This window comes from Capricornis sumatraensis, chromosome 12 (assembly GCF_032405125.1).
Source record: "Capricornis sumatraensis isolate serow.1 chromosome 12, serow.2, whole genome shotgun sequence".
NCBI lineage: Eukaryota > Metazoa > Chordata > Mammalia > Artiodactyla > Bovidae > Capricornis > Capricornis sumatraensis.
The window spans coordinates 39,703,849-39,730,535 of NC_091080.1; the positions used below are offsets into that span (position 1 = coordinate 39,703,849).

Consider the following 26,687-nt stretch of genomic DNA (forward strand, 5'->3'; position numbering starts at 1 on the left):
GGCATAAAAAAATGTTTGCTAATTTTCCAAAAGCAGAGATTTGTTTGAATTTTTAATCCCCTAATTATTGAAAAATTAAGAAACCTCTTCCATATAATTCCTAGTTCAAAGAGGAAACCAGAATTGAAGACACAAAGTAAGTATCCAAAAGAGAATGGTGAAAAAACATTATATCAAAACCCACTGGATACAGTTAAAATTGGGTAGGAATAGATTGGGAGGCAAGGGATGGTTTTCAGCCTTAAATGATTTTATTGTTTAAAAATAAAACAAACAAAATTACACCAAGTCATGATAAAATTATAATTCAGAACAATTTGGATCTTATTTTTTCTTGATTATTGAGAAAAGAACTCAGTTACTTTCAGATGTTCTTCATTTGAACTATTTTTCTTTTTTATCCATCCTTTGGCCCACATCACAGTAAGAGCGAATAAATCGATCAAGAATCTGCCTTTCTGAAAATTATGAAGAAAAACAGGATGAAATTTTCCACTTAACTCTTTCAGGGCTAAATAGAGAAATTTCTAAGTGACAATTTCTACTGACAATAGTACTCTAAATATGAATTCAATGAGACCAAAAGAATCATGATAATCAAAGCTGTTATGTCTAATAGCTAAAAAGACTCTTCAATAGTCAATATCTCTTGAATGTAATTATTGACTAAAAAGAGCAAACAATATTCAAGGGATCAGCGAGACTTCCTGGAAAGAGCGTGGATTGTGGAAGGAAATAGACTTAGGCTTTTGTTCTGTGCAGCCGCTCTAGTAGTCTTGCCTGGAAACTTCCCTGGACAGAGGAGTCTGGCAGGTTACGGTCCATGGGGTTGCAAAGAATCAGACACGACTGAGCACACATCTGTCATCTCTCTTTATCCGCTACCTCATCTCTGAATCACGGTACCGATACTTACCTAGCACAGTTGTTGGAATGGATGAAGAGTGCTATATGTGAAGCACCCAGACAGTGCTTGCTCTGCGTGATGCGATGATAACCAAAACAATAGAGACTATTGTTCCAAAAGTTTCATGAAAGCCAGGGTTGCTTTTCTGCCCACCAGTCTTTGAGTGATAACTGACCTCTCTCCCCAGCCTCCATTTCCTCATCTGGAAATTGAAGGAGTCTTGCCTGGTTATGAACATCTATGGTCCCCTAATACCAATCACATATTTTTAAATTGTACATGGTGGAGCTATAAAGCTTTGTCACTCCTAGAAATTACCATCTGTGCAGCCAAAACTAAGAGAAAGGAAGAATGCAAGTGATGCTGCCTGTCCTTGTGCTCAGTGTGACAAATGCCACCCGAGGGCTAGAGATCAGGGTGTGTGTGTGTGCGTGTGTGTGTGTGCGTGCGTGTGTGTGCATGTGCGCGTGTGTGCATGTGTGTGCGCACACGTGTGCGTGTGTGCATGTGTGCCTGTGTGTGCATGTTTGTGTGCATGTGTGTGGGCATGTGTGCATGTGTGTGTGTGTGTGCATGCGTGTGCGTGCGTGCGTGCCTGAGTTACTCTCCACCTAAGTTTGCATTTGTTTTTGTGATCTCACATTTAACTTTGAATGTTTTATAATGTACATGACATGTTAGTTCTGTGATATAGGAATATGTGTCCTAGAAAGTGACCCAACCAGTCCTGAATGACATTTATCTCTTTGTGGATGAGATACATGAAGATTTGCATGTACCGCAAGAAGACCGTCACACACACACACAAAAAAAACCCACCAAACAGGAAATAAAGATTACACAAACTAAAACAAAGCTGTGAGAGAGTACAGACTTCCACTGGAGAAATCAATTAACCATAAGAAAAAGAGAAGTCGCCCTGGAGCAGCTCAACCACAGCAAAGTGAGATCAGAAGTAAGTGAAAAGCTAGATGTTTTCTTTTTAATAAGTGGGGATATATTCACTGGGGCCTCTTTGAAGAAAAATTTATTTTCAATGGGTTGAGGTTTACACAAAACTTTGTATGTTGCATGCGTGTTCAGTCGGGTCTGGCACTTTGTGACCCCGTTGACTGTAGCTCTCCAGGCTCTTCTGTCCATGGGATTCTCCAGACAAGAACACTGGAGTGGGCTGCCATGCCCTCCTCCAGGGGATCTTTCTGACCAAGGGATTGAACCTGCGTCTCTTGCATCTTCTGCAATGGCAGGTGGATTCTTTACCACTGTGCCACCTTTTTGTATTCACATACATATATATTGAACACCAGGGGCTAGAAGTTGGGAAAGTTTCTATTTGGTGGAAAGCCATGTATTATTATGATCTGTAATTTATCAAATAGTAACTTGAGACCTCATTTTACCTTTGTAGGAAACACCCTGAAGGTACTCTGCGACTTGAGAGGGGCTGAATGAGTTCAGAATTGTCAAGAAATCCAGATAGGCTTTCCCATAGTCACTTTGGTAGACGGACTGCTTCTTCATGCGCTCTTGGCTCCTCATGTGGCTGTACAGCACCGAAGGGACTAGAGACACACAAGGGAAGGAAAGGCAAGAAGCTGTCACTGAGCAGAGAATCCCAGCCTCTATTTGTGGGACTCGCCAGGTCCCACAAATGTGTTGTGGAATGTATTGAGGAATCTCAGAATAGGAACAGTCTACAAAATTGTTTTAAAAAGCTACAGGTGTACTCACCTAGACCTTGAGAAGCAATGGGTAGGCTCGAGTAGCATCCATATTTGAAACTAAAATCCTGTAACTCAGGAATTTTAGCTGGAACTTGGTAATTCCGTCGGAATTCTGTGTCTGCTGGTCGGGGAACTAACTTTTTCCATTCTAGAAACATCTGAGAATGCTGTTTATTCTTCTGATCTGGGGTGGAGGTACAAATGGAAGGCAATAATTACTCCTTGTAAGGTATCTCTAAATAGCATCATATTTTCATTCCATTTTGCTTCTGGCAGTAGCTTCCAATGTATCACATTCAGAACCCTCTCTTGCATTTAGAGATATGGTCAATGTACTTTTTATGGACATTTCAACCAAGAAATAATTTTCTGCTTTATCAGGCACAGGAAGCATAGGCTAAAATGATCAGAAGTAGTTTCTAATGAATATACAGTTCATCAGTCAGGAGTGTTCTTTTGTTTCTGCTTCATGGACTCAGAAAGCACGCCTCACTCCAGTAGTCCTGCCTAGGCCCTGGGGCTGGGGTTAGGAAGCAGAGTGAGGTATTTTAGATAGGGCTATGGCTGCCATATAACATATAGGAATTCAGTTAAATTTGTTGTAGTTGCTGTTTTGGTTGCTGCACAAGGCCCTTGCAATGGAAATGTGGAGTTAAATTTGAATTTCAGATAATGAATAATTTTTTGTATCTGTATAAGCACTCATTTTTTACCTGTTATTAGGACTTCCCTGGTAGCTCAAATGGTAAAGAATCTGTCTGCAAATGCAGTATCCTTGCCTGGGAAACCCTATAGACAGAGGAGCCTGGCAGGTTTCAATCCATTGGATTGCAAAGAGTCGGACACAACTGAGCCACTAATGCAATATCATTATTCAGTTTTAATTGAGCATCTTGTATTTTTATTTGCCCAATCCAGCAACCTTAGATGGGCAGTACACATCATCCCCATTACCTGGAAAAGAACCACTTGAAAAAGGACCTTACTGATGGATGGTTAGGCCAGATCATTGTTATTGAAAGTGAAAGTGAAGTCGCTCAGTCGTGTCCAACTCTTTGCAACCCCGTGGACTGTAGCCGCCAGGCTCCTCCATCCATGGGATTCTCCAGGCAAGAATACTGGAGTGGGTTGCTGTTTCCTTCTCCAGGGGATCTTCCCAACCCAGGGATTGAACCCAGGTCTCCCACATTGCAGGCAGACGCTTTAACCTCTGCACCACCAGGGAAGCCCCTGAGATCATTGTTATTAGTGGGTCATAATAATATTATTTCTTTGAGCCTGTGTTTTGGTGGGGGGAGGCAAGAATACTGGAGTGGGTTGCCATTCCCTTCTCCAGGAGATCTTCCCGACCCAGGGATTGAACCCGGGTCTCCCACATTGTAGGCAGATGCTTTACAGTCTGAGCCACCATGGAAGTCTTACAAATAGAAGAAGTAAGAAAAGAAAGTAAAAAAGAAGTAAAAAGCAAAGGAGAAAATGAAAGATATAAGCATCTGAATGCAGAGTTCCAAAGAATAGCAAGAAGAGATAAGAAAGCCTTCCTCAGAGATCAATGCAAAGAAATAGAGGAAAACAACAGAATGGGAAAGACTAGAGATCTCTTCAAGAAAATTAGAGACACCAGGGAAATATTTCATACAAAGATGGGCTCGATAAAGGACAGAAATGGTATGGACCTAACAGAAGCAGAAGATATTAAGAAGAGGTGGCAAGAATACACAGAAGCACTATACAAAAAAGATCTTCACGACCCAGATAACCATGATGGTGTGATCACTCACCTAGACCCAGACATCCTGGAAAGTGAAGTCAAGTGGGCCTTAGAAAGCATCACTACAACAAAGCTAGTGGAGGTGACGGAATTCCAGTTGAGCTATTTCAAATCCTAAAAGATGATGCTGTGAAAGTGATGCACTCAATATGCCAGCAAATTTGGAAAACTCGGCAGTGGCCACAGGACTGGAAAAGGTCAGTTTTCATTCCAATCCCAAAGAAAGCCAATGCCAAAGAATGCTCAAACTACAGCACAATTACACTCATCTCACACGTTAGTAGAAGAAGGCAATGGCACCCCACTCCAGTACTCTTGCCTGGAAAATCCCATGGATGGAGAAGCCTGGTAGGCTGCAGTCACCTATGGGGTCGCTGAGGGTCGGACACGACTGAGCAACTTCACTTAGACTTTTCACTTTCGTGCATTGGAGAAGGAAATGGCAACCCACTCCAGTGTTCTTGCCTGGAGAATCCCAGGGACGGGGGAGCCTGGCGGGCTGCCATCTAGGGGGTCGCACAGAGTCGGACATGACTGAAGCGACAGCAGCAGCAGCAGCAGCAGCACGCGCTAGTAAAGTAATGCTCAAAATTCTCCAAGCCAGGCTTCAGCAATACATGAACCGTGAACTTCCAGATGTTCAAGCTGGTTTTAGAAAAGGCAGAGGAACCAGAGATCAAATTGCCAACATCTGCTGGATCATCGAAAAAGCAAGAGAGTTCCAGAAAAACATCTATTTCTGCTTTATTGATTATGCCAAAGCCTTTGGGTGTCTGGATCACAATAAACTGTGGAAATTCTGAAAGAGATGGGAATACGAGACCACCTGACCTGCCTCTCGAGAAACCTATATGCAGGTCAGGAAGCAACAGTTAGAACTGGATATGGAACAACAGACTGGTTCCAAATAGAAAGTACATCAAGGCTGTATATTGTCACCCTGCTTATTTAACTTCTATGCAGAGTACATCATGAGAAATGCTGGGCTGGAGGAAGCACAAGCTGGAATCAAGATTGCCGGGAGAAATATCAATCTCCTCAGATATGCAGATGACACCACCCTTATGGCAGAAAGTGAAGAAGAACTAAAGAACCTTTTGATGAAAGTGAAAGAGGAGAGTGAAAAAGTTGGCTTAAAGCTCAACATTCAGAAAACGAAGATCATGGCATCTGGTCCCATCACTTCATGGGATATAGATGGGGAAACAGTGGAAACAGTGTCAGACTTTATTTTTTTGGGCTCCAAAATCACTGCAGATGGTGACTGCAGCTATTAAATTAAAAGACGCTTACTCCTTGGAAGAAAAGTTGTGACCAACCGAGACAGCATATTCAAAAGCAGAGACAATAATTTGCTGACTAAGGTCCGTCTAGTCAAGGCTATGGTTTTTCCTGTGGTCATGTATGGATGTGAGAGTTGGACTGTGAAGAAAGCTGAGCACTGAAGAATTGATGCTTTTGAACTGTGGTGTTGGAGAAGACTCTTGAGAGTCCCTTGGACTGCAAGGAGATCCAACCAGTCCATTCTGAAGGAGATCAGCCCTGGGATTTCTTTGGAAGGAATGATGCTGAAGCTGAAACTCCAGTACTTTAGCCACCTCATGCCAAGAGTTGACTCATTGGAAAAGACTTTGATGCTGGGAGGGATTGTGGGCAGGAGGAGAAGGGGACGACAGAGGATGAGATGGCTGGATGGCATCACTGACTCAATGGACGTGAGTCTGAGTGAACTCCAGGAGTTGGTGATGGACAGGGAGGCCTGGTGTGCTGCGATTCGTGGGGTCGCAAAGAGTCGGACACGACTGAGTGACTGAACTGAACTTAATATTTTTGGAAATAACTCTGCTAAGAAATATTCACTAACATGATCATTAAAACCTCTGACGCACTAGCTAAAGCCAAGTTCCACAAGCATTACCAGATTAACGAAGGAGAGAATCACGTCATCTTACTTAGAATGAGCTCACCCCTAATTCTTGCTACAAAATGTTGGTTCAGAGGCACATCACACGACACCAGCTTTAATCAGAACAAAAATATTAAAAATAGGAGTATCATGAGCAATGTCACAACAGTGCTAATTACTACTGACACTAACCTTGATTCTTCTTCCAAAACAGTTTTTCAATAGGTCTTCTTGAAATAGACTCCAATGTACATTGTATATCAAGCAATATGTGATGTCATCTACTGGCACCCAAGAGCAATTTAATATTGATTTTTTAAAGAATGATCTCCGTCCAGAACAGCACAGTGGGAAAGGGTTTCACTACATGGTGTCTCTTAATTTAGATGTTGCAGGGAGAGAGGACATGGGTACTCAATGGCTCTCATAATGACCTCATAAACTGCCTGAGGAGAAGACAAGGTTATAGAGAAGAGAAAACTCTAGGGCTCCAAATTCAGGACACTCCTTAAGATATTTTGGACAACCATCTGGTATTGTTGCTAGTAAGTACCATCTATATAACTCGGTTTTTGTGAATTACTAATAGCTTTGTTAATAAACAAATTCCCATTTGTTGCAGATGTCTATCCCTTTTTCCTAGCTACAACTCAAAAGCAAATGCTTTCAGTTCCTACACGTGTTCTGTGCCAAAGTTAGAGATAATGAAGTCATTGTTCTACCTTAAGACTACCTCAAATGAGTGTGATGAGAAAAAGATAAACAAGAGACACAGATACAGAATGTAATATCTTGTGACTGTAACAAATGGAGATAATACATCAGAATTACCTAGGAAGGTTATGCCAAAATATACCAGCTGAACCTCATCCCAGACACTGAGAATTTCTAGCTGTGGGAGGGACCCAGGCACTTACCCTGTGAACAAGCTTCCCATATGCTTAAGAATCCCTGACTCAGAGCTTTGGATAAGGTGCTACAGAAGCCCAAAGTGAGGGGCTTCTCTGGTGGCCCAGTGGTTAAGGCTTCACCTTCCAATGCAGGGAGCGCAGGTTCAATCCCTAGTCAGGAAACTATGATCCCACATGCCTCATGGCCAAAGAAATCAAAACATAAAAAACAGAAGCAATATTGTAACAAATTCAATAAAGAATTTAAAAATGGTCCACATGAAAAATCTTTAAAAAGAGAAAAAAGAAAAGAAACCCAGAGGTGGAAGGAAGACAAGAATCAAAAGGCAGATATAGTGGGAGGAGACATGGGTAAAACTATGACTGATTCATGTTGATGTTTGGTAGAAACCAACACGATACTATAAAGCAATTATCCTTCAATTAAAAATAAAAAAAGAAAGGCAGACACAGCAGAAGGTGTGTTTTGACAAATGGTCAGCACTGAAGCTAAAATGCACAGTGCATTCATCAAATGCAGTCTGCTGCTGCTGCTAAGTCACTTCAGTCGTGTCCAACTCTGTGTGACCCCATAGATGGCAGCCCACAAGGCTCTCCCGTCCCTGGGATTCTCCAGGCAAGAACACTGGAGTGGGTGGCCATTTCCTTCTCCAGTGCGTGAAAGTGAAAAGTGAGAGGGAAGTCACTCAGTCGTGTCCGACTCTTCGCAACCCCATGGACTGCAGCCTTCCAGGCTCCTCCGTCCATGGGATTTTCCAGGCAAGAGTACTGGAGTGGGGTGCCATTGCCTTCTCCGCAAATGCAGTCTAGTTGGCGTGAATGTGAAGAATGCAGGGTAGGGAGGAGCAGTAGCTGAGGGTGAAGCAGGAGGGGAAGGTTGCGATCCACACTGTGAAGGGTCTTGAGAGACTTGTCCATATAGAGCAACTGGAGATGAAGACCCAGAAATGACAAAAATCAGGCTCTGGATTTACTCTGAGTTCCTTTGAGAAGAAAAAGTAAGTCTTCATTGATCCTTAGTACATAGCACCATAATAGACCTCATTAAATATTTACTAAATTGAGTGAACAAAAGAGAAAAAAGAAACGTAATCACTATGTATTAGTAATTAATCTGAACCACACTCTAGTGACTGCCTACATGATATGTGCTTACAGTAACTCTTAGTTCTTAATCCTTAACTAATGGTTTTATAGTCTTTGCAAAATTTCCTATAAGTGAGTTCCTTCAGCATGATTTGGAGAAATTCCTGGCACAGAAGGATCTGAGGAACTCCATATGAGTGCTGAAGTGCAGCCGTAATGTTGTTGAAGTCCCAACAGAGGAGACCTGACCCAATGCCAACCCCACCCCGAGGGACTATCCCTGCGCCTCAGGAGACCAGTTCCCACTGGTTTTCTTTTCCAGTTGGTAAAGGTGACAGGGCTTCCCTGGCGGCTCAGTTGGTGAAGAATGCACGTGCAGTGCGGGAGCCCCAGCTGTGACCCATGGGTGAGGAAGTCCTCTGGAGAAGGAAATGACTGCCCACTTCAGTATTCTCACCTGGAGAATTCTATGGACAGAGGAGTCTGGTGGGCTACAGTCCATGGGGTCACAAAGAGTCAGACACAACTGAGCGACTAACACTTTCACACTTTCACAAACGTGAGACCAGAGTCCTTATAGCCCAAAGGGAGAAACCGCCCCTCTGAGATAGTCCATGGAATTGCAGAGAGTCAGACATGACTGAGCAACTAAGCACAGCACATAATGTTTGATCCCTAGGTGGGGAAGACCCTCTGGAGAAGGGAATAACTACCCACTTGAGTATTCTTGTCTGGTGAATTCTGTGGGCAGAGGAGTCTGGCAGGTTACAGTCCATGCAGTCGCACCGAGGTGGACATGACTGAGGCGACTTAGCACACACTGCCCACGATGGCTGCAGAAAGGCCCCTGTACATCTACAGCAAGGACTGTTCAAAACGACTAAGACCGTGGGCACTTAATCTACAGCCAGGTGAAAGCTAGTTCTGCTGTTCTAACTCATCAAAGCCAAGTTCTCCAGCCTGAATGTGCAAACAAGCCCCATTTACTGCTTCTTACTCATTGGCCTTAATTCAATAATGAGGATTCAAAGACAAGACACAGCCTCTGTGTTTCAGAAGCTTAAAGTATTAGAGAAAGATACATAAAAGGGAATCACAATATTATTTGATAAATGCTGTGGAAGAGGAAAGAACAGGAGCTATAAAAACATGGGAGGGGCACTGCTCCAAATCTGGAGGATCAGAGAAGACTCCTGGGAGAGAAATGAAGTTTACATTTAGACTTCAATTACGGACAGAGATGGGGCTTTCCGGGTGGCTCAGTAGTAAAGAAACTGCCTGCCAGTGCAAGAGCCGCAGGAGACATGGCTTTGATCCTTGGGTCAGGAAGATCCCCTACAGGAGGAAATGGCAACCCACTCCAGTATTCTTGCCTGGGAAATCCCATGGACAGAAGGGCCTGGAGGGCTACAGTCCATAAGGTGGCAAAGGGTCAGACACAAATGAGCGACTGAGCACGCATGGACAGATAGGCTAAAAATAAAAGGAGGGAGAGGTCTTCACACAGAAGAGGCAGAGGGCAAAGGGAACAAGGTTACAGGAGGTATTGTAAAACTGGAGGGTCAGGGGCAGTCGTGGGGGCTGGAGGATGCTGTGGGGGTGGGCAAGGACCAGAGTATACAGCACTCACCTTAAGGCACTTAGCTTTTATCCTGGGGATAAAGGTGGAGAGGGGGATATAACTGAAGGGTTTTAAGCTGGAAAGTGATGTCAACTGGCACATCTGGAAACTTACTATGACCCTAGTGTGGACATGGACTTGAGGAGACAAAGTTAGAGAGGGGAGTGGATTAGAGGTCATCCAAGAGATAGATGATGATAGCCTGAATTAAGGCAGTGGCCATGGGGAGGGAAAGAAGCAGATGGAGGTGAGAGATTTAGGAGGGAGTCTTGACAGGTCTGGGGTATTTATCCACACGTGGGGAAATGGTAATTTGTGCTTGCAGAAAGCACAACTCTAACTGGAAGCTCAAAGACATCTTTTAAGAATGCTGACATTTCAGATGTTTTTCCATGACCCTTTATCTGCAAGTATGGAAGTCTTTTGATTCTGTTCCCGTCCAGCTTCAGAAAGGATACTTCCCAAACATGCCCTCCATCACTCAACAAATATTTACAGGGAATGAGGCTACATGCTGTACTAGGCCCTGAGTGAATAAGAGCTTTGGGGGTCATGCTGAGTCATGGAGGAAACAGTAAAACACACACAACAGGAAACAAGAATCAGTCAACAAAGGACTGCAGAATGCAAAGGCGACAGGCAAGCAAGATGACAGCAGGCCTCTCCAGATAAGTCTAGGAAAGGTCTCACAGGCGAGGTGGCGTTTAAGCTGGAGTTAAGAGAGTGACAAAATGAAACTGCGCCTTTCGGGCAGAGGGGACAGGCCGAGTGCTGACCGGAGGTGGGAAAGAGCTTGCAGCCTTAAGGGAACTGAAAGAAGGCGCGTGTGGCTGGAGACTCGTGAATGAGAGGGCCGGAGTGAAGAGGAAAGCAAGGGCCGGGCCAGGCTTGCAGGGCCTTGTGAACCAAGAGAAGGAAGTGGAACATGGATTTTATTCAAAGTGCAAAGGAAGACAGTGAAAAGAAGCAGCAGAAGTATTCGATCCAGTTTAGACTGTGAAAGAGCCTCTGGCTGCCATGTGGCGATGGAATTGCAGGGGTCTGTAGATGATACACAAAGTTCAGTGCTAGGGGAAGAAAAAGGTGATGACTTGGAACCCTAATGAGGCCTCTACTTGATCCCCCAATACACAAAATCAGGGGCCCAGGGAAGGACTTGAGGAAGAGATACAAACGCAGAAATCCTCAGGATGATGGAGAGTTGCTTTTATAAAGGAACCAAGAACCCTAAGGAACTCTGTTAGAGGTCAAGTAGAAAAAAAAGACCAAAAAAAGGAGACAAAGTAGTAGGGGAAACCAGGAGAGTGTGGTGTCACAGAAGATCAAAGGAAGAGGGTTTCCAGAAGGAGCAAGCGGCCCCTGACATTTCATGCTGCCAGGTTATTGGGCACGTTGACAAGAGTAGCTTCAGTGACCAGATGGGGGCAGAGACCAGATTGGAAGGGTTTGGAAGTAAAAGAATTAGCAGCGCTTCCTAGGAAACCCAGTGGATGGTAACCACGCAAATGACTCCTCCCTCCCCACACTTGACCAGACTGAGAGCAGAATGGAGAGGGTAACACATTTTTAGAAGATGGAAACCAAACAGAGAGGCAGCAATTGAGTTAGCAAAGTAGAGAAAGCTGAAATGAAGGGACTGCAAAAGGGGTTAACCAAAATGTGAGCTAATCCACACAGCAAAACTCCAGCAGGCTCAAAGTCAGAGGGAGTTGGTTCCGTGGAAGGCTGGTATGGAGGCTCAGGGCAGAAACAGGGGATCTTGGTCAAAACTTGGATACAGAGTGGTTAGAATCCCCTGGTTCACCCTCTTAACCTCATGGTAGTCACATGATTACCCTTCCTAGCCAGGCTCTTGGAGCAAAACTGAACCTAAGAAGCTCTGGATTCAGGGACACCGGGCACAGTAGAAGGTGATGTACTGAGATGTTGGACCAGGTAAAAGTGGATTCAGTGAGTGTGACAGGCATATAGAAAACTAAGCATTTGAAAAGAGTGAATTATTAACTATGGTAAAAAGAGCAAAAGAGAACTAAAAGGAAATATACCCATAAAATATCATTTGGCTCAGCAGCGTTTGTTGTTGCTGCTATTTAGTCTCTAAGTCGTGTCCAACTCTTTGTGACCCCATGGACTATAGTCTGCCAGGCTCCTCTGTCCATGGGATTTCCAGGCAAGGATACTAGAGTGGGCTGCCATTTCCTTCTCCAGGGGATTTTCTTGACTCAGGGATCAAACTCATGCCTCCTGCTTTGGCAGATGGATTCTTTACCACTGAGCCACCAGGGAAGACCAAGCAGTGCTAACATAATTATAATATATCCTATGATCATAATTATAATATCTGTTCAGTTCAGTTCAGTCACACAGACGTGTCCGACTCTTTGCAACCCCATGAATCACAGCACACCAGGCCTCCCTGTCCATCACCAACTCCCGGAGTTCACTCAGACTCACGTCCATCGAGTCAGTGATGCCATCCAGCCATCTCATCCTCTGTCGTCCCCTTCTCCTCCTGCCCCCAATCCCTCCCAGCATCAGAGTCTTTTCCAATGAGTCAACTCTTCGCATGAGGTGGCCAAAGTACTGGAGTTTCAGCTTTAGCATCATTCGTTCCAAAGAACACCCAGGGCTGATCTCCTTCAGAATGGACTGGTTGGATCTTATAAACACTAGCAATTGCAGTAACTCCAAACTTGTAATATAATTATACTGAGAGGATGGATGGAGGGGACTTGAGAAAGAGGACAACATCCTCAGTTACTGTAACTGAAGTCAATCATAATGCCTAAGACTGATGAATCAGAAATAGTATGTGAGGATATGATTTAAAAATATGGAGGATCCCATAAGAATAAATAGTTGAAAGGATGGAAATTGATAGTCAGTGGGAGTAGGACCAAGAGCAGATGGGGGAGGGGTCAGGGAATTGCTATTTCACTGTGAGCCTGTAGGTAACTATTAGATTTCACTCTATGCACATATCAGTTTAATAAAAGGAATTTTAACATAAGTGTTTTTAAAATGGTAAACCAGCAGTAAATAATTGAAGGCAGCAGGCTTAACTTGACCCCATCATCTTCTCCTGGCTCGTCCTTGTCCTTTGGATCCAAGAAGCCTTTCCTGACCTCTTCCTCCAGCGTTAGGCTGAATGTCCTACTGTGCACCCACAGCACCCTGCATTTCCCACAACGTGCACCTTTTTATAGGTGCTCACTAGGTCAACTCTTGTTTGCAAAATTGCCTCTCTCCACGTCTATACTGTGAGTGTCTTAAGGGAAGAGACTGCATCTGTGTTGCTCACCATGGAGACTCTGGTGCCTAACATTTTACCAGGGAAAGGAGAAAAATGAACGTTTACCCTTTGATCGGTCCACAAAGTCTCTCTTTGTGATGGAAATGAACTGATTTCCTATTGCCCTCTGAACCTCTTCCATTGATGCAGCAATTTTCCAAGGAAAGTAGCTCTTCAATAAGGTTGTCGATTGAGGTAGTGTCCAGAGAAAGAAGTTCTATGGATACAAACACAATTTTCAAGAAAATCCACAGGGTTTCACCTTATGGAATGAATAACACATGTGTTTTTGTATGTATGTGCTAAGTTGCTTCAGTCGTGTCCAACTTTTGTGACCCCATGGACTGTGGCCCGCCAGGCTCCTCTGTCCATAGGATTCTCCAGGCAAGAATACTAGAGTGGGTTGCCATTTCCTCTTCCAGGGGATCTTCCCAACCCAGGGATTAAACCCAGGTCTCTTACATCTTCTGCATTGGCAGGTGGTTTCTTTACCACTAGTGCCACTGGGAAGTGGTTTTGTATACACATTCTTTTGAGTTCTTTACACCCGGCTACCACATTGAAGTTGCAGAGTCTTGCAGAGCCATCATCTGACCCAGCTATAACATGGAGCTTTGTCATTTGTTTGACTTTTCATGTGGAAGACAAGAAAAAATGACTGGGAGAAGTGATCATATTCTAAATGTATTTTATAGGTAAATAAGGTTTCCTGATGCATAGAATGTGGGATGTGAAGCAAAACGATGGGCCAAAAATTGCAGAGAGGCCTCAGGAGAGTAAATAATGCAATAGATCCTCAACTTAGGTGATGGGAGAGTCTACAGGCTGGCAGAGGAACACTCATTGGCTAAGATAGCACAGGACCCTCCCACTCTGGCTCTCATTGGTTGAGACAGCACAGGAAACCCTGCCACCCTGGTTGCCATTTGTTGAGAGCCTTCAATAACGCTTCCCTAGTGGCTTAGATGGTAAAGCGTCTGTCTGCAATGCTGGAGACCCGGGTTTGATCCCTGGTTTGGGAAGATCCCTTGGAGAAGGAAATGGCAGCCCACTCCAGTATTCTTGCCTCGAAAATCCCACAGACCACGGAGCCTAGTAGGTTACCGTCCATGGGGTCGCAAAGAGTCAGACACGACTGAGCGACTTCACTTCACCTTCAATAACACTTAAAGGGAAAATAAATGCTGTCCAATATGTATGTGTATGTCATATGTATACATATACAGTGTAATATTGTAACTATTTGGAATTAATTATAAATCTTAAGGAAAATACTCGAGGTAAATAGATTATATGTGGGTGCCATGAGGAACTAAATTAAATGGGGCATGTGTGTGTGTGTTCTAATGACTCCAAAGTCTACATCTAAAGCTCACCTTTTCCATTCGAGTCACAGATTTGTGCATTCAATTGCCTATTGGACATATTCTCACCCAACATGTCTTCAACTGAGCTCACATTTCCCCTAAACTCTTCCGCACCAAACCTGGTCCTCCTGAAAGTTCCAGTTCAGTAAATAGCATCAGCACAGACCCAGCCATCCAAGTAAAAAACAGAAACAGCATCCTTCATTCACTGCCCACCTTGTCTTTTACATCGTTTCAGTCATCAAATCCTGACCTTAAATTCTACTGACCTGATCATCAAATTCTACTACCTTATTACCCATTGAACATGTCCAGATGGTTCCATCCCAGGTGGCACCATGCCATGTGGCAACCCAATAAATGAAATCCTTTGCTACAATTGAGCTTTGCCTTTTATGATTGGAGAAGTGTACATAGTACCTAGAAAACAGAGAGAAGGTCAGCTACTTTCATTTAGTGGAGAAGGAATTCTAGCTGGCTCTTTTGAAACTAAGCCTATGAGTTACCTTGGCGGACAAGAGAAGAGCATTCTGGATAATCAAAATAGTATAAGTTGTGATGGGTTGAGAATGCATATACCAAATACAAATACTTGTACATGCCTGTTCATAGCAATTTTGTTCATAATAGCCAAAAGGTCAAAGCCACTCAGTTGTGTCTGACTCTTTGTGACCCCATGGACTATGTAGTCCATGGAATACTCCAGACCAAAATACTGGAGTGAGTAGCCGTTCCCTTCTCCAGGGGATATTCCCAACCCTGGGATCGAACCCAGGTCTCCCACATTGCAAGCAGATTGTTTAGGAGCTGAGCCATCAGGGAAGCCCAAGAATACTGGAGTGGGTAGCCTATCCCTTCTCCAGCCTATCTTCCTGATTCAAGAATCGAACCGAGGTCTCCTGCATTGCAGGCAGAGTCTGCAGCCAAAAGGTGGCAACAACCCAAATGTCCATCAATAGATAAATGGATAAACAAATTGTGGTATATACATACAATAGAATATTATTCAACCATAAAAAGGAATGAAGTGCTGATAGATGCTACTATGTGAGTGAACTTTGAAAATGATGTTTTTAAACAATGCTAAGTGTGAAGCCAGACACAAAGGTCACATATGGTATGATTCCACATATAGAATATCATCCATAGAGACAGAAAGCATATTGATAGTTTCCAGAGACTAGGGGAGAGAGAAATAGGAACTAATTTCTTAATGGGTACAGGGTTTCCTCTTGGGATTATGAAAATATTTTGAAATGTGATAGAGATGGTGGTTGTATAACATTATGAATACTAATTGCCAGTGATTTGTTTACATGAAAATGGTTAATTTTATGCTACATGAATTCCACTATAATCAAAAAATATTTTTTATTTAGGGGGGTAAGGGAGAAGTAGTTAGAAATAATTGTGAGAAAGTGAGCAAAAAATAGTCTAAGAAGGACCATAGCTGTAGATGATGAAGGATCTTTGGGGTATATCCAAACTCTCATTCTTATGGATTATGGATACAATATTAAAGTCAAAAGATATGTAGATAGTATCTTACCTGACTAGGGTAAGATCTGTGGTTCTTGATTCCTCTTGAAGTCCCAACATTGATCGAATCCTCTTTAGAATATGGTTTCCAGACATACTCATCATTGTACTGTGTTTGATTAGGAATAGGATCACCAAGTGAGTATGTATATCCTAGCCTTCTGGTACTTTTCTGACTACAAGAAAAGAGTAGAAACCAAACTAAGATTTACATAACAAATTTCACAACAGTACACATGTCAAACAATTTTTCAAAGGTTGGCTGGCTTAAGGCTTGATGCAAGAAATAATTCAATATCTAGGTTTCCCTGAAACAAAACAATCCTGTATCTTAGGATGGCTCTTAACAAAAGTATGGGAGTCCTAATATGAAATTTAAAAGAATAATCTGAAATTCATTAAATTTTTAAATTAATTTTTTTTAGTAAGAACTGAGTACTCTTCTGTATAAACAAGTAGTTCAGAGTAACTCTGGTTACCAGTAGTTCTGGTTACCAAGTAACCAGATACTTGGTAAAGAAAAGTTTCCATGAAAAGTATTCCAGTTAATAAAAGGAAGAAATATAAGAATTGAGATACCAATGCTTTTCAAGTCCCTACTGAAATAATGAAATAATCAGCAGTTGCCACTGTGAATATACACACAAAAAACCACCTATTAAATATTTTTGTCAAAATACCCAACCTGAATCAGATGAAGTCTTTGGAATATCAGATTACAGGAAATACATGAAAAGGAGGATATTTTTAAATGATATGATGAGGGTGGAGTCAGAAAAAATCCAGAAGAATAACTTGCTTCTTTGACAAAGAAATTCTAAAAAAAAGAAAGAAAGAAAGAAAGAAAAGTAGAGGAACCTGTTGATTAAGTGAATAAAGATAATACAATGTGTAGACCTTGTCTGGATTCAATTTCTAGCCAACATTTTTTTTTAAATTATGAGACAATTGGGGAAAATTTTATTGCTGATTGGCGATTTGATATTAAGGAATTGCTTTTTTAGGTGATATAATGGTATTGTTGCTGCTGCTGCTGCTAAGTCACTTCAGTCATGTCCGACTCTGTGCGACCCCATAGACGGCAGCCCACCAGGCTCCTCTGTCCCTGGGATTCTCCAGGCAAGAACACTGGAGTGGGTTGCCATTTCCTTCTCCAATGCATGAAAGTGAAAAGTGAAAGTGAAGTCGCTCAGTCGTGTCCGACTCTCAGCGACCCCATGGACTGCAGCCCACCAGGCTCCTCTGCCCATGGGATTTTCCAAGCAAGAGTACTGGAGTGGGGTGCCATTGCCTTCTCCGAATGGTATTGTTACATATTTTAAAGAGTCTTTATCTTTCAGAGAGACATGAAAACATATTTAGAACTGTGTGTGTGTTGGTCACTCAGTTGTGTCCAACTATCTGCAACCCCATGGACTGTAGCTCACCAGGCTCCTCTGTCTTTGGGATTCTCTAGACAAGAATACTGGAGTGTGTTCCCATTCCCTTCTCCAGGGTATCTTCCTGATCCAGGGATCAAACCTGGGTCTCCTGCATTGCAGGCAGACTCTTACCATCTGAGCTTCCAGGGAAGCCCAAATATTTAGAATTAACATGATACAATGCCTGGATTTTGCTTCAGTATTATTGAGTGGGAAGGCTAAGTGGAGGATATACATTAAAAATGTCCATATGTTGTTGATTATTATAGCTGGATGATAATTGGGAATTTACTGTATATTTCTTTTTCTATGTCTAAAATATTTCATGTTGACTTAAGAAAAAAAAAAGAGGGATGGGTTAGATTCAGGTTATGTTTGTAAGAAACCAAACATCTGGAAAGTGGGATCCATCTGGATGCTGGACTGTTTCACTTGTCATTCAGATGAGCAGATGCAAGCATGACTGTGGTCCTAAATCAAACCGAAGTCATCAAAGGTACATGAAGATTTTTGCAAAGGGAACACAACACAGATTACTTTAAAGGAATTGATTTGCACATCTGCATTTCTCCGTATACTCTTTTCTAATGTGTCTCCCCAAGTACAAATCTGCATATCTATGTGGGTCTTTCCCGCATCTCCCATCTCTTTCTCCCTGCATTCTTCTTCATCACTATACTTCGGGGTATAAGCTACCAACCGTGAGAAGGGTGCCTGGCAAAGGGAAACTTCATTATAGTGCTTTCAGGGAAGCCTCTTGTAACCCAAGTTCCCACTTACCCAGGACTTGCTGTTCTAGGTCAAGAGTAAAGGGTGGGACTATAACCAGAGTATTCTGGCCTGTGTGGGGATGTCCTGAATGTAGGTGTGCTGTAGATGGTGTGGCTGAGAGTAACAGCTAGTTTTCCCTTTCCTAACAACTATCAAATGTTCATCCCTCTCTAAGGAGAGCTTCTAAGAGAGCAGAGAATATAGATTGCTGAAAATGGCTCTTTCACTCACATCTTTAAATGTAAGCATTTTTCTAGCTTTTAAAAAAGTCCCTAGGATATGTCGATAGCAGAAAAGAGCATCTCTGTGAAGATGAAACGGTACAGGATGGCAATGCTGATTCTTTTCAGTGTAACTGGAATCTTTCTGAGACTATCACATTTTTAAAGATTTACTGTATAAAACTGGTACACGAAAATCTTGTGATCTTTTTTCAGATTTTTTTTATTCATCATTCAATAAGATACTTAAATCTACTTTTTAAACCCATATGTATTATGAAACATTTACTTCAATATAGCCAATCCTCATTTTATTTTATTATGTAAAATATTTAATACATGAAAGTATATGCTAGCTTATTATACTATTAATTTTACATGTATAACTATATGCTAACCTATATAACTTTTTCCTTTCATTAAATGCATAGTAAATATTTGTTTGGTATCTAAAGAAATCAATTAAATTGTTTCTGATTTTTATGCATGGTATTATTTAATTATTTCCCAAAGTCAAGCACCAGAGTTCCGTACACATGAGAACATATTTAACTAAGAAACCTCATTTTTTTTAATCATACTCCTCACTTCAAAGGTAGCTTACATATATAGCTACACATTTCACTGTATTATTTTTATTACTTGGATATAATTAATCATATTAGACTTAAGTCACTTTACACGTCCCCTGTCTACTTTTAATAATCTTCACTATAATATGGATTCCATAATTTATCAGTAGTTTTCACAATATTTCTCAAAATATATTTTAACATTTATTTGAACTATAAGTGTAGCCAGATTTTATTTTGACAGGAAGTAAACCTAATTTCACTTGCTGGTTGGACAACGACTGATTTTACCAGCTAGGTAAGCCTAGTATAAATTGCATGAGTTAAATCTTCAGCTCAAAGATTTGGATAAAAATAGATTTAAAGTATGTAATGATAAAAAAAAATATTATATTGGAAAACATTTATTGAAATTAATGTTCCTATTTTCCAAGTCCTTTTTGAGTATATATGAAATAAGTTTCTTCCAAGTGAAGGAGTAACAGATGTAATTTAATAATCATTTGTTAAGACATGCCTTTTCACGTCTCAGAAAATGAGATAGGGAATAACTCAATAACTGGATGACAAATCATCTAATTATTTGCTTTCAATAAAAGTGAAGGAGTACCCAACCAAGCTGTCAGCCAATCAATCATTAAAAATCACCTGTGATTTTGCCATAAAACCCATTAAGAGTTCAGAGTATTGAATGGTAATGCTTCACTAAAACTCCTTTCATTCACATCTACTTAATTATGAGAACAAGGCTTCTCAATATGAGCATTTATAAATAAAAAAAAGTAAGCAGGAAAAATTGATGCTGAGTGTGGTCTTATTCCAAAAATAATAACACTCAAATATGGAGACATGAAGTAATTGAAAACAAAACATCCCCATTTATCTCATTAAGATGCAATTCCAAAAAATTTACTTTGTGTGTTTAGTAATTATCAACAATTTGTAATGTGTTTATTGCTTTCAGCAATTCTGTACTAAAAATAATTGTGATAACTCAATACTTGGAGTCATATAACATGTTTAAAAATTAATTTCAATTAATATACTGAAACAGTTGCAAAGAGGTATAATGGAGTGATCAATAAATTGCTTTCAAACACAAAATATATTAGAGCAGAGTAAAATTCTATGGAGGAAGTGGACTGGGAGTAAGAGTTCAAGAAGGAAAGAGAATGAAATAAATAATCTATTAAAGAAGAGCTTGTTTGTATATATTTTTTAAAGGGTCAGAGAGTATCAATTTGCTAAGATGGTTAGATTACTCACTGGTTATATGTAAAGAAACGATTTAATGGTCTTGTTTTAAAATGTCAATATTCAGGATGGGTTGGAAGTTTTATGTTTTACAGCTATTTTAATTTATGATGAGAACTTTCCTGTGAACTTTAAAAAGACATGAATTTGAAGACCACTAATCTAGACTCCTTAAGTACCCATTTGGTTTTGGCTTTCATCCCAAATGTTTCCTCTTCAGACAACTGTTACTGTCAGATGGTAAATCTCCCTGTAGGGGACATAATGTGACTCAGTGGGATAGCAAGCAACTTGGAAATCAAGAGTCTTGCAGCCCTGTGCTTTCTGGAAGTCTGTCATAAATATTAGGCTGGGGGGAAATGAACGGAAATCTGGGGGGGGGGGTAACTTCTTCATGCTAGCCAGGAGACTAGTATGTTCAACTTGTCCTCAGAACAAACATGTTACGCCAGTCTATGTCTGACGCAGGATACAGCATGCTTGGGGCTGGTGCACGGTGATGACCCAGAGAGATGTTATGGGGAGGGAGGTGGGAGGGGGGTTCATGTTTGGGAACGCATGTACACCCGTGGTGGATTCATGTCAATGCATGGCAAAACCAATACAGTATTGTAAAGTAAAATAAAGTAAAAATATAGCCTTTAAAAAAATAATAAATTTTAAAAAAAGAACAAACATGTTAGTCAGGAGTCATCATTCCCACTTTGCCAACCTTAAAACTTTCAGCAGAAGTAAAACTGGGCTTGTTACTTGTCTAAGGTAGCAGAGAAAATAAGGGCTAATTAGAACAGGGAGCTGAGCTTCAGCTCAGAACCCATTTCTGCCTGACTGCACTGCTGCAGTCTGGCCAATATTCCATTGGACTTCTCAACAACATGCATTTCTAAGGTGAAAAGATCCTCTACACTGGAAGCAATCTACAGGGTAAATATGGGTAAGGGAGGGTCCTCCATGGTGATTTCCCATCAACCACTGATGCAATGAAAGATGGCAGCCCCACCCTTGCTCACCCACCAACGAGTTTAGAGGGGCAGCTGATGGAGAGAAATTCCCACCACCCTCAGTTCAGGTGGAGCTGGGGAGAAGCTGCAAGGCAATATTGCTTTAGGAACCAATAGTTGGAGGGGTGAAGGTAAAGGTAAGCGGACCTTGACCTTGTTCAACCTTCTAAGACTACAGTTGGGTGAAAGTGCTAACAACACCTCACTTGTCCATTCATTCAGTTGTTATTGCCTACCTCCTATAAACCAGGTAACGGACTCAATTCATGCTCCATGTTTAGGTAGCACAATTATATTAACTATATATTGACTCTGTTGTAAAGCATGACACACAGTGGCTTTATGAAGGATCCATGTATTAAATTTCTAAATCTCCCTATAGGTGCCTGGGACACTCTTTTAAGGTGAAAACCCTCTCTGACGCTGGGAGGAGACCTGTGTGTGCATTGGGTCTTATCTGAATGCATTTTCTATAAGCCTTCTCTGATTACTCTTTATCAGTTTTGGATTCTGAGTAATACAAGACAGGTGAACAAGTTCAAGTGTGTACATCAATCTGGCACGAATAGGGATGTACCAAAATAAAGCAGGTGCTGTTCCTGTCTTAGGTGTGAATGCAGTCCTCATCGTGGTGGCATAAGGATCCCAACTGGTATCACCTGCTAAGAGCACAATAAACTGGTTTTAAATATGGCAGACAGCATATTTTGATCAAATGTTATTTCAATACTTAAAGCAATTTTGCAAGAGACAAACATTTGGAGTGGTAATGTAGAGTCTAAAGGAATGAAGGCCAACTTGTGATCTCCACCAGGGAAGAAGGGAAGCTCAATTCAATCATCTGAGTTTCCCCCCTAAATAAAAATGTGTTTAGCCATGTCTGATCCTTTGAGACCCCATGGACTGTAGCCTGCCAGACTCCTCTGTCCATAGGATTTCCTAGGCAAGAATACTGGAGTAGTTTGCCATTTCCATCTCCAGGGGATCTTCCTGACCCAGGGACCGAACCCATGTCTGCCACGCTGGCAGGCAGATACTTTACCACCGAGCCACCCGGGAAGCCCTCCTTTAAGTTACTTGAATAAGTCTATTATTGTTTTCCTTGAGAATTCACATAGGCTGTTTTCAAGAATTTGAGCAATACATAAAAATATAAAGGGAGTTCATCTGAAATTCTATCATCTTAATGCACTCACTATCACTGTTCTAATGTCTGACTTTTCATGCATCATATTGGATACATCTATAAATGCATGAACTGATTTTACACAAAGGGGGTCATAGTCTGCAAGTCAGGTTCTCTGCTGGAGCCCTTCTCCTTACTCCTTCCTGCTCATGCTGTCCTCCCCATCCCTCCTCCCATGTTAACAGTTGTGCCTGTTTCTTTCCAGACTTTCAGACCAGCAGATATAACCATATACAGATCGATATATATGTATATCAATTCGGTAACAAACTGGTTTGTAAAATATTTTGTTTTTTAAATTTCCCCTATTCTTTATTTATTTTTAATTTTTTGGCTATATGACATGGCATGGGGGATCTAGTTCCCTGGCCAGGAATCAAACCCATGCCTCCTGCCTTGGATGTGTGGAGTCTTAACCACTGGACTGAGAGGGAAATCCCAGTGTATTGGGTTTTAGTCCTATTTTGTTTGACAAAAACAGGCTCATCCTACACAAAGTAACCTTTGTGTATCTCTTCTGTCACTTAATAGCATGATATGAAAATCCCTCGTCTGGTGCAGCACCAATTCATTCTTTGTAATGACTGGGCAAGATTGTATGGTATGGTGAAGTCACTCAGCTGTGTCCAACTCTTTGCGACCCCATGGACTGTAGCTCCTCCATCCATGGGATTTTCCAGGCAAGAGGAGTGGGGTGCCATTTCCTTCTCCAGTGGATCTTCCTGACCCAGGGATCGAGCTAGGGTCTTCCGCATTGCAGGCAGACTCTACCAGCTGAGCCACCAGGGAATCCATTGTATGGTACAGATGTTCTTTTTTTTTTTTTTTTTGCTTGTATATTTTATTTATTTTTTTTTCTTTTTTTTTTTTAATTAAATTTTAAAATCTTTAATTCTTACATGTGTTCCCAAACATGAAACCCCCTCCCACCTGGTACAGATGTTCTTTAAAGCTGTGAGAGTGGGTGAGCTCAGCAAGGGACGGAGTGTCATTAGAAGAGCTGATGTCCTAAGGCTGAAGCCCAGGCTTGCCCAATGTCAAGAGGTTTGGGAGATGAGGAACAGCTGGAGAAGGAGGCTGAGAAGAGTGTGAGATGAGCAGAGAACCAGGAGGCTGTGGATGGCGGAAGGAAAAAAGAGGTTCCAGGAGGAGGGAGGGATCGCCTACAAGGCAAATGCTGCCGGCAGACCCGGGAGAGTGTGGACATAGAATTCACTGCTGTGCCTAGTCACTCAGTCGTGTCTGATTCTTTTCAATCCTAGGTACTATAGCCTGCCAGGCTCCTCTGTCCATGGGATTCTCCATGCAAGAATACTGGAGTGGGTTGCCATGCCCTCCTCCAGGAGATCTTCCCAACCCAGATATCAAACCCAGGTCTCCTGCATTGGCAGACCCTAGAACTGATCTGCCCAACCTCTCATTGCCAACAGAGTACCACCAAATTACTTGGGAATATAGTTTTAAGTTTTAATTCAGTGGTCATTTGCTCCTTCATATATTGGCAGTTACCTGTGGCTTTTTACATTTCACTAACACCTGGGTGAAATGATCCCTTCGCATTTGGTGAGTTTCACCTCCATCTGAGGCTCCCCTAGTCTAATGAGAGGCTTAGCCCCTGCCTGTCATGCTCTGTCCCTCTGCTTGCAGAGTCCTGTCTACTCTCTGATCCCATCATACTAGAAATGACATTATCCTTTGATTCTCCTGCTTTAGTGAGAATCACTTTACACTTTAAAGCATTTTATTCCAATTGCAGAATTAATGTTCTTTGTTGAGAGAATTTCAAGCATAGACAAGTAAGTGGGGAGAAACTGTGAGGTGGTGTTGCTCTCTAAAGAACCATCACTGAGCCTGATTTGAAGCTCTGAGTTTGACTCTTAGAGAAATCAGGAAGTTTTTTTCTAAGCAAGCAACACCAACCTAGGCCCCATCACTCTTGGCAGATGCAAGTAAGGATGTGAGGTGAGGAACATCCTGGATTATCTGTTGGACCCTAAATGTAATTTCAACATCCTCATAAGAGAGAGGCAGAGGGAGGTTGAGGAGGCCATTGTGAGCATGCAGGCTGAGACTGGAGTGATGGGGCCACAGGTCAAGAGTGCCAACAGCCACCAGAAGCTGGAGGACTCAAGGCAGGACTCTCCCCGGAAGCCACCAGAGGGGGTGCAGCCATGTCAATAGCTTGATTTCAGACTTCTGGTCTCCAAGATGTAAGAAAATAAATTTCGGTTGTTTACAGCGACACGTTCATGTTAATTTATGATAGCCCTTGGAAGAAATACAGCACTTAAGAGCCCAGTTGATAGTAATAGTCCGATAGCAATCAGCCCACGGTGGTCATCATCGACCTCATCCTATTTTGAGACCAGACCTGGGCAGTGACACATGAGACCCACCCTTTGGAGGGTGCCCTTCCCGCAACGGAGGACGGAGCAGCACGGAGTGGCTGTTAGAGACTTGAGACTGGGTGTGAAGGGGCAAACTCCCCCAGGGGGAAGAGGCACTTTGGAGGCAGAATCAATGAGACCTGGTGATGCCCTTGAGGTGTCCGTGCCCTCCCCTCTACTTTGAGCAGCTGGGATCCTCCTCACTGCACTTCCGAGTCTAGGAGGACAAGGAGTGTCATTTTGTACATGAGTCTGAGGCTCTCCTATGACATCCAAAGGCATGTGGTAGATGAATATTTTGGTCTGAGACTGAGGAGGGGTTTATGAGCTAAAGATTAGAGAGCCACGAATTGGCACTTGAAGACCTGTGGCAGGATGTGGCCACTCAGATAGAGTATGTAAACCAAGGGGATACACCTTGGAGGATCGCAACATTCCCAGACAAGAGAGGGGAGAGCAGACAGTGAAAGAAACCAAGACAGCATGGCTAGATTGGGAGAGGAGATTCACGGGGAATGCAAACGGGGAGATGCTGGGGAGGAGCATCCCCCCACACACACACTCACCTTCCTCTGCCTCTCCTGTTTGCCTGGACACCACAGAGAAGCTCGGCGAAGTAAATATTTTTGTATTAATTTTTTCATCTGCTATTTGTAATTTACAAAGGGATGAATGGGATGAAAGTATACATTTCATTCATTCTCCCCAGACTGCAATCCTCGGGAATTTACAGTTGAACAATCCCCACTCCTCTGGAGCCACCAGGGAACCACAATTACCCAGCTAGAGGGCTGCAGTGGGTTATTATTGCCATGAGAAAGGCTAGGATGGAGCTGACTACACAGTAATCATGCCACTAGCATCACGGCTAGAGCGGCTCTCCCTCCACCGACACAAAAAGCTGAGTTAGTAAACCCGCGGCATTTGCATGCAGAGTTAGCATTAAAAGCACTGCCTCTGTTAGATACAAAATCCCTTTGAAACAAAGGGAAGCGAAGCTTAGAAGCGAGCACCAGCGGCTCTAGTTCCCAGCCTCTGCTGCCTATGCGCCTGGGGGTCGCGTCTCTGCATTCTTCAGCCCTGCCCCGCTTTCTGGGCTGTTTCTCAGATCCTGCCTGGGACCAGGGCTCCCCCTGGGTCTGCTCTCTTCAGAGCTCCCCATCACCGTTCCGTCTTCGTCTTTAGCCTTGTTCTCCCAAAGGCGTCAGTCCCCCCTTTCCCTTGTACCCTCCTGGGCATTTCACGGGGCGTTTAAACAACTGAGCGTTTTGGGGAGGGGTTTGGCAGGAGTTAGGGCGAAGGGCTGGGGAGAGGCAACGTCGTGAACGCCCTTTCATTCTCCCTGAATTCCCAGCCTCTATTTAAATTGAGTTCCATCCATAAGAGCGCGGCCTCTTGAAGACCTAGGCAGCCTTCGCCCTGGGTACCCCAGCTCCAGGAGAGACCCCGCCCCCGAACCTCGCCGGGCCAGGTGGCAGGGTCCGCAGGCTTACTTGGCCGTCTCTTGTTGCCATATTGAGAAGGGCACGCAGCTTCCGGCCGAGACTCTGCCATTCTTGCTCCAAGAGGCCGTCGTCGCGGGGCGCTTTCCACCAGCTCGACTGGGTGCTGCGGTGGAGGCTGTTTTGTGACGCGTCGCCATGGAGACGCAGGAGGCTCCCCGACAGCTCATCCCCGGTGCACCGAGGTACTGAGCGCTTCACCAGGCCGGCTGAGGACACGGTGCGATGGTAAAAAGATGTGTTTCTAG

General features: G+C 42.8%; 1 protein-coding gene across 1 annotated transcript; it reads right to left on the bottom strand.

Moving 5' to 3' along the window:
- Positions 1–384: 384 nt before the first annotated feature.
- Positions 385–26,491, bottom strand: TEX26 (testis expressed 26). Its single transcript, XM_068984737.1, has 7 exons — positions 26,431–26,491; positions 21,942–22,023; positions 16,135–16,300; positions 13,285–13,435; positions 2,639–2,815; positions 2,308–2,469; positions 385–458 (listed from the first exon to the last, which is right to left on the bottom strand). Exons 1-7 carry the CDS (start codon positions 26,489–26,491, stop codon positions 385–387), a joined length of 873 nt encoding a protein of 290 aa, XP_068840838.1.
- Positions 26,492–26,687: the final 196 nt, after the last annotated feature.

What these genes read in the sequence shown, in the direction of transcription:
- TEX26 (XM_068984737.1), bottom strand. Translation starts at nt 26,491, where the DNA reads ATGGCAGAGTCTCGGCCGGAAGCTGCGTGCCCTTCTCAATATGGCAAC. An exon ending in TGGCAACAAGAGACGGCCAA is followed by an intron (nt 22,024 to 26,430) that starts GTAAGCCTGCGG and finishes TGCTCTTAGCAG; the next exon opens with GTGATACCAGTTGGGATCCT. An exon ending in ACAGCACCTGCTTTATTTTG is followed by an intron (nt 16,301 to 21,941) that starts GTACATCCCTAT and finishes CTTTTCTTGTAG; the next exon opens with TCAGAAAAGTACCAGAAGGC.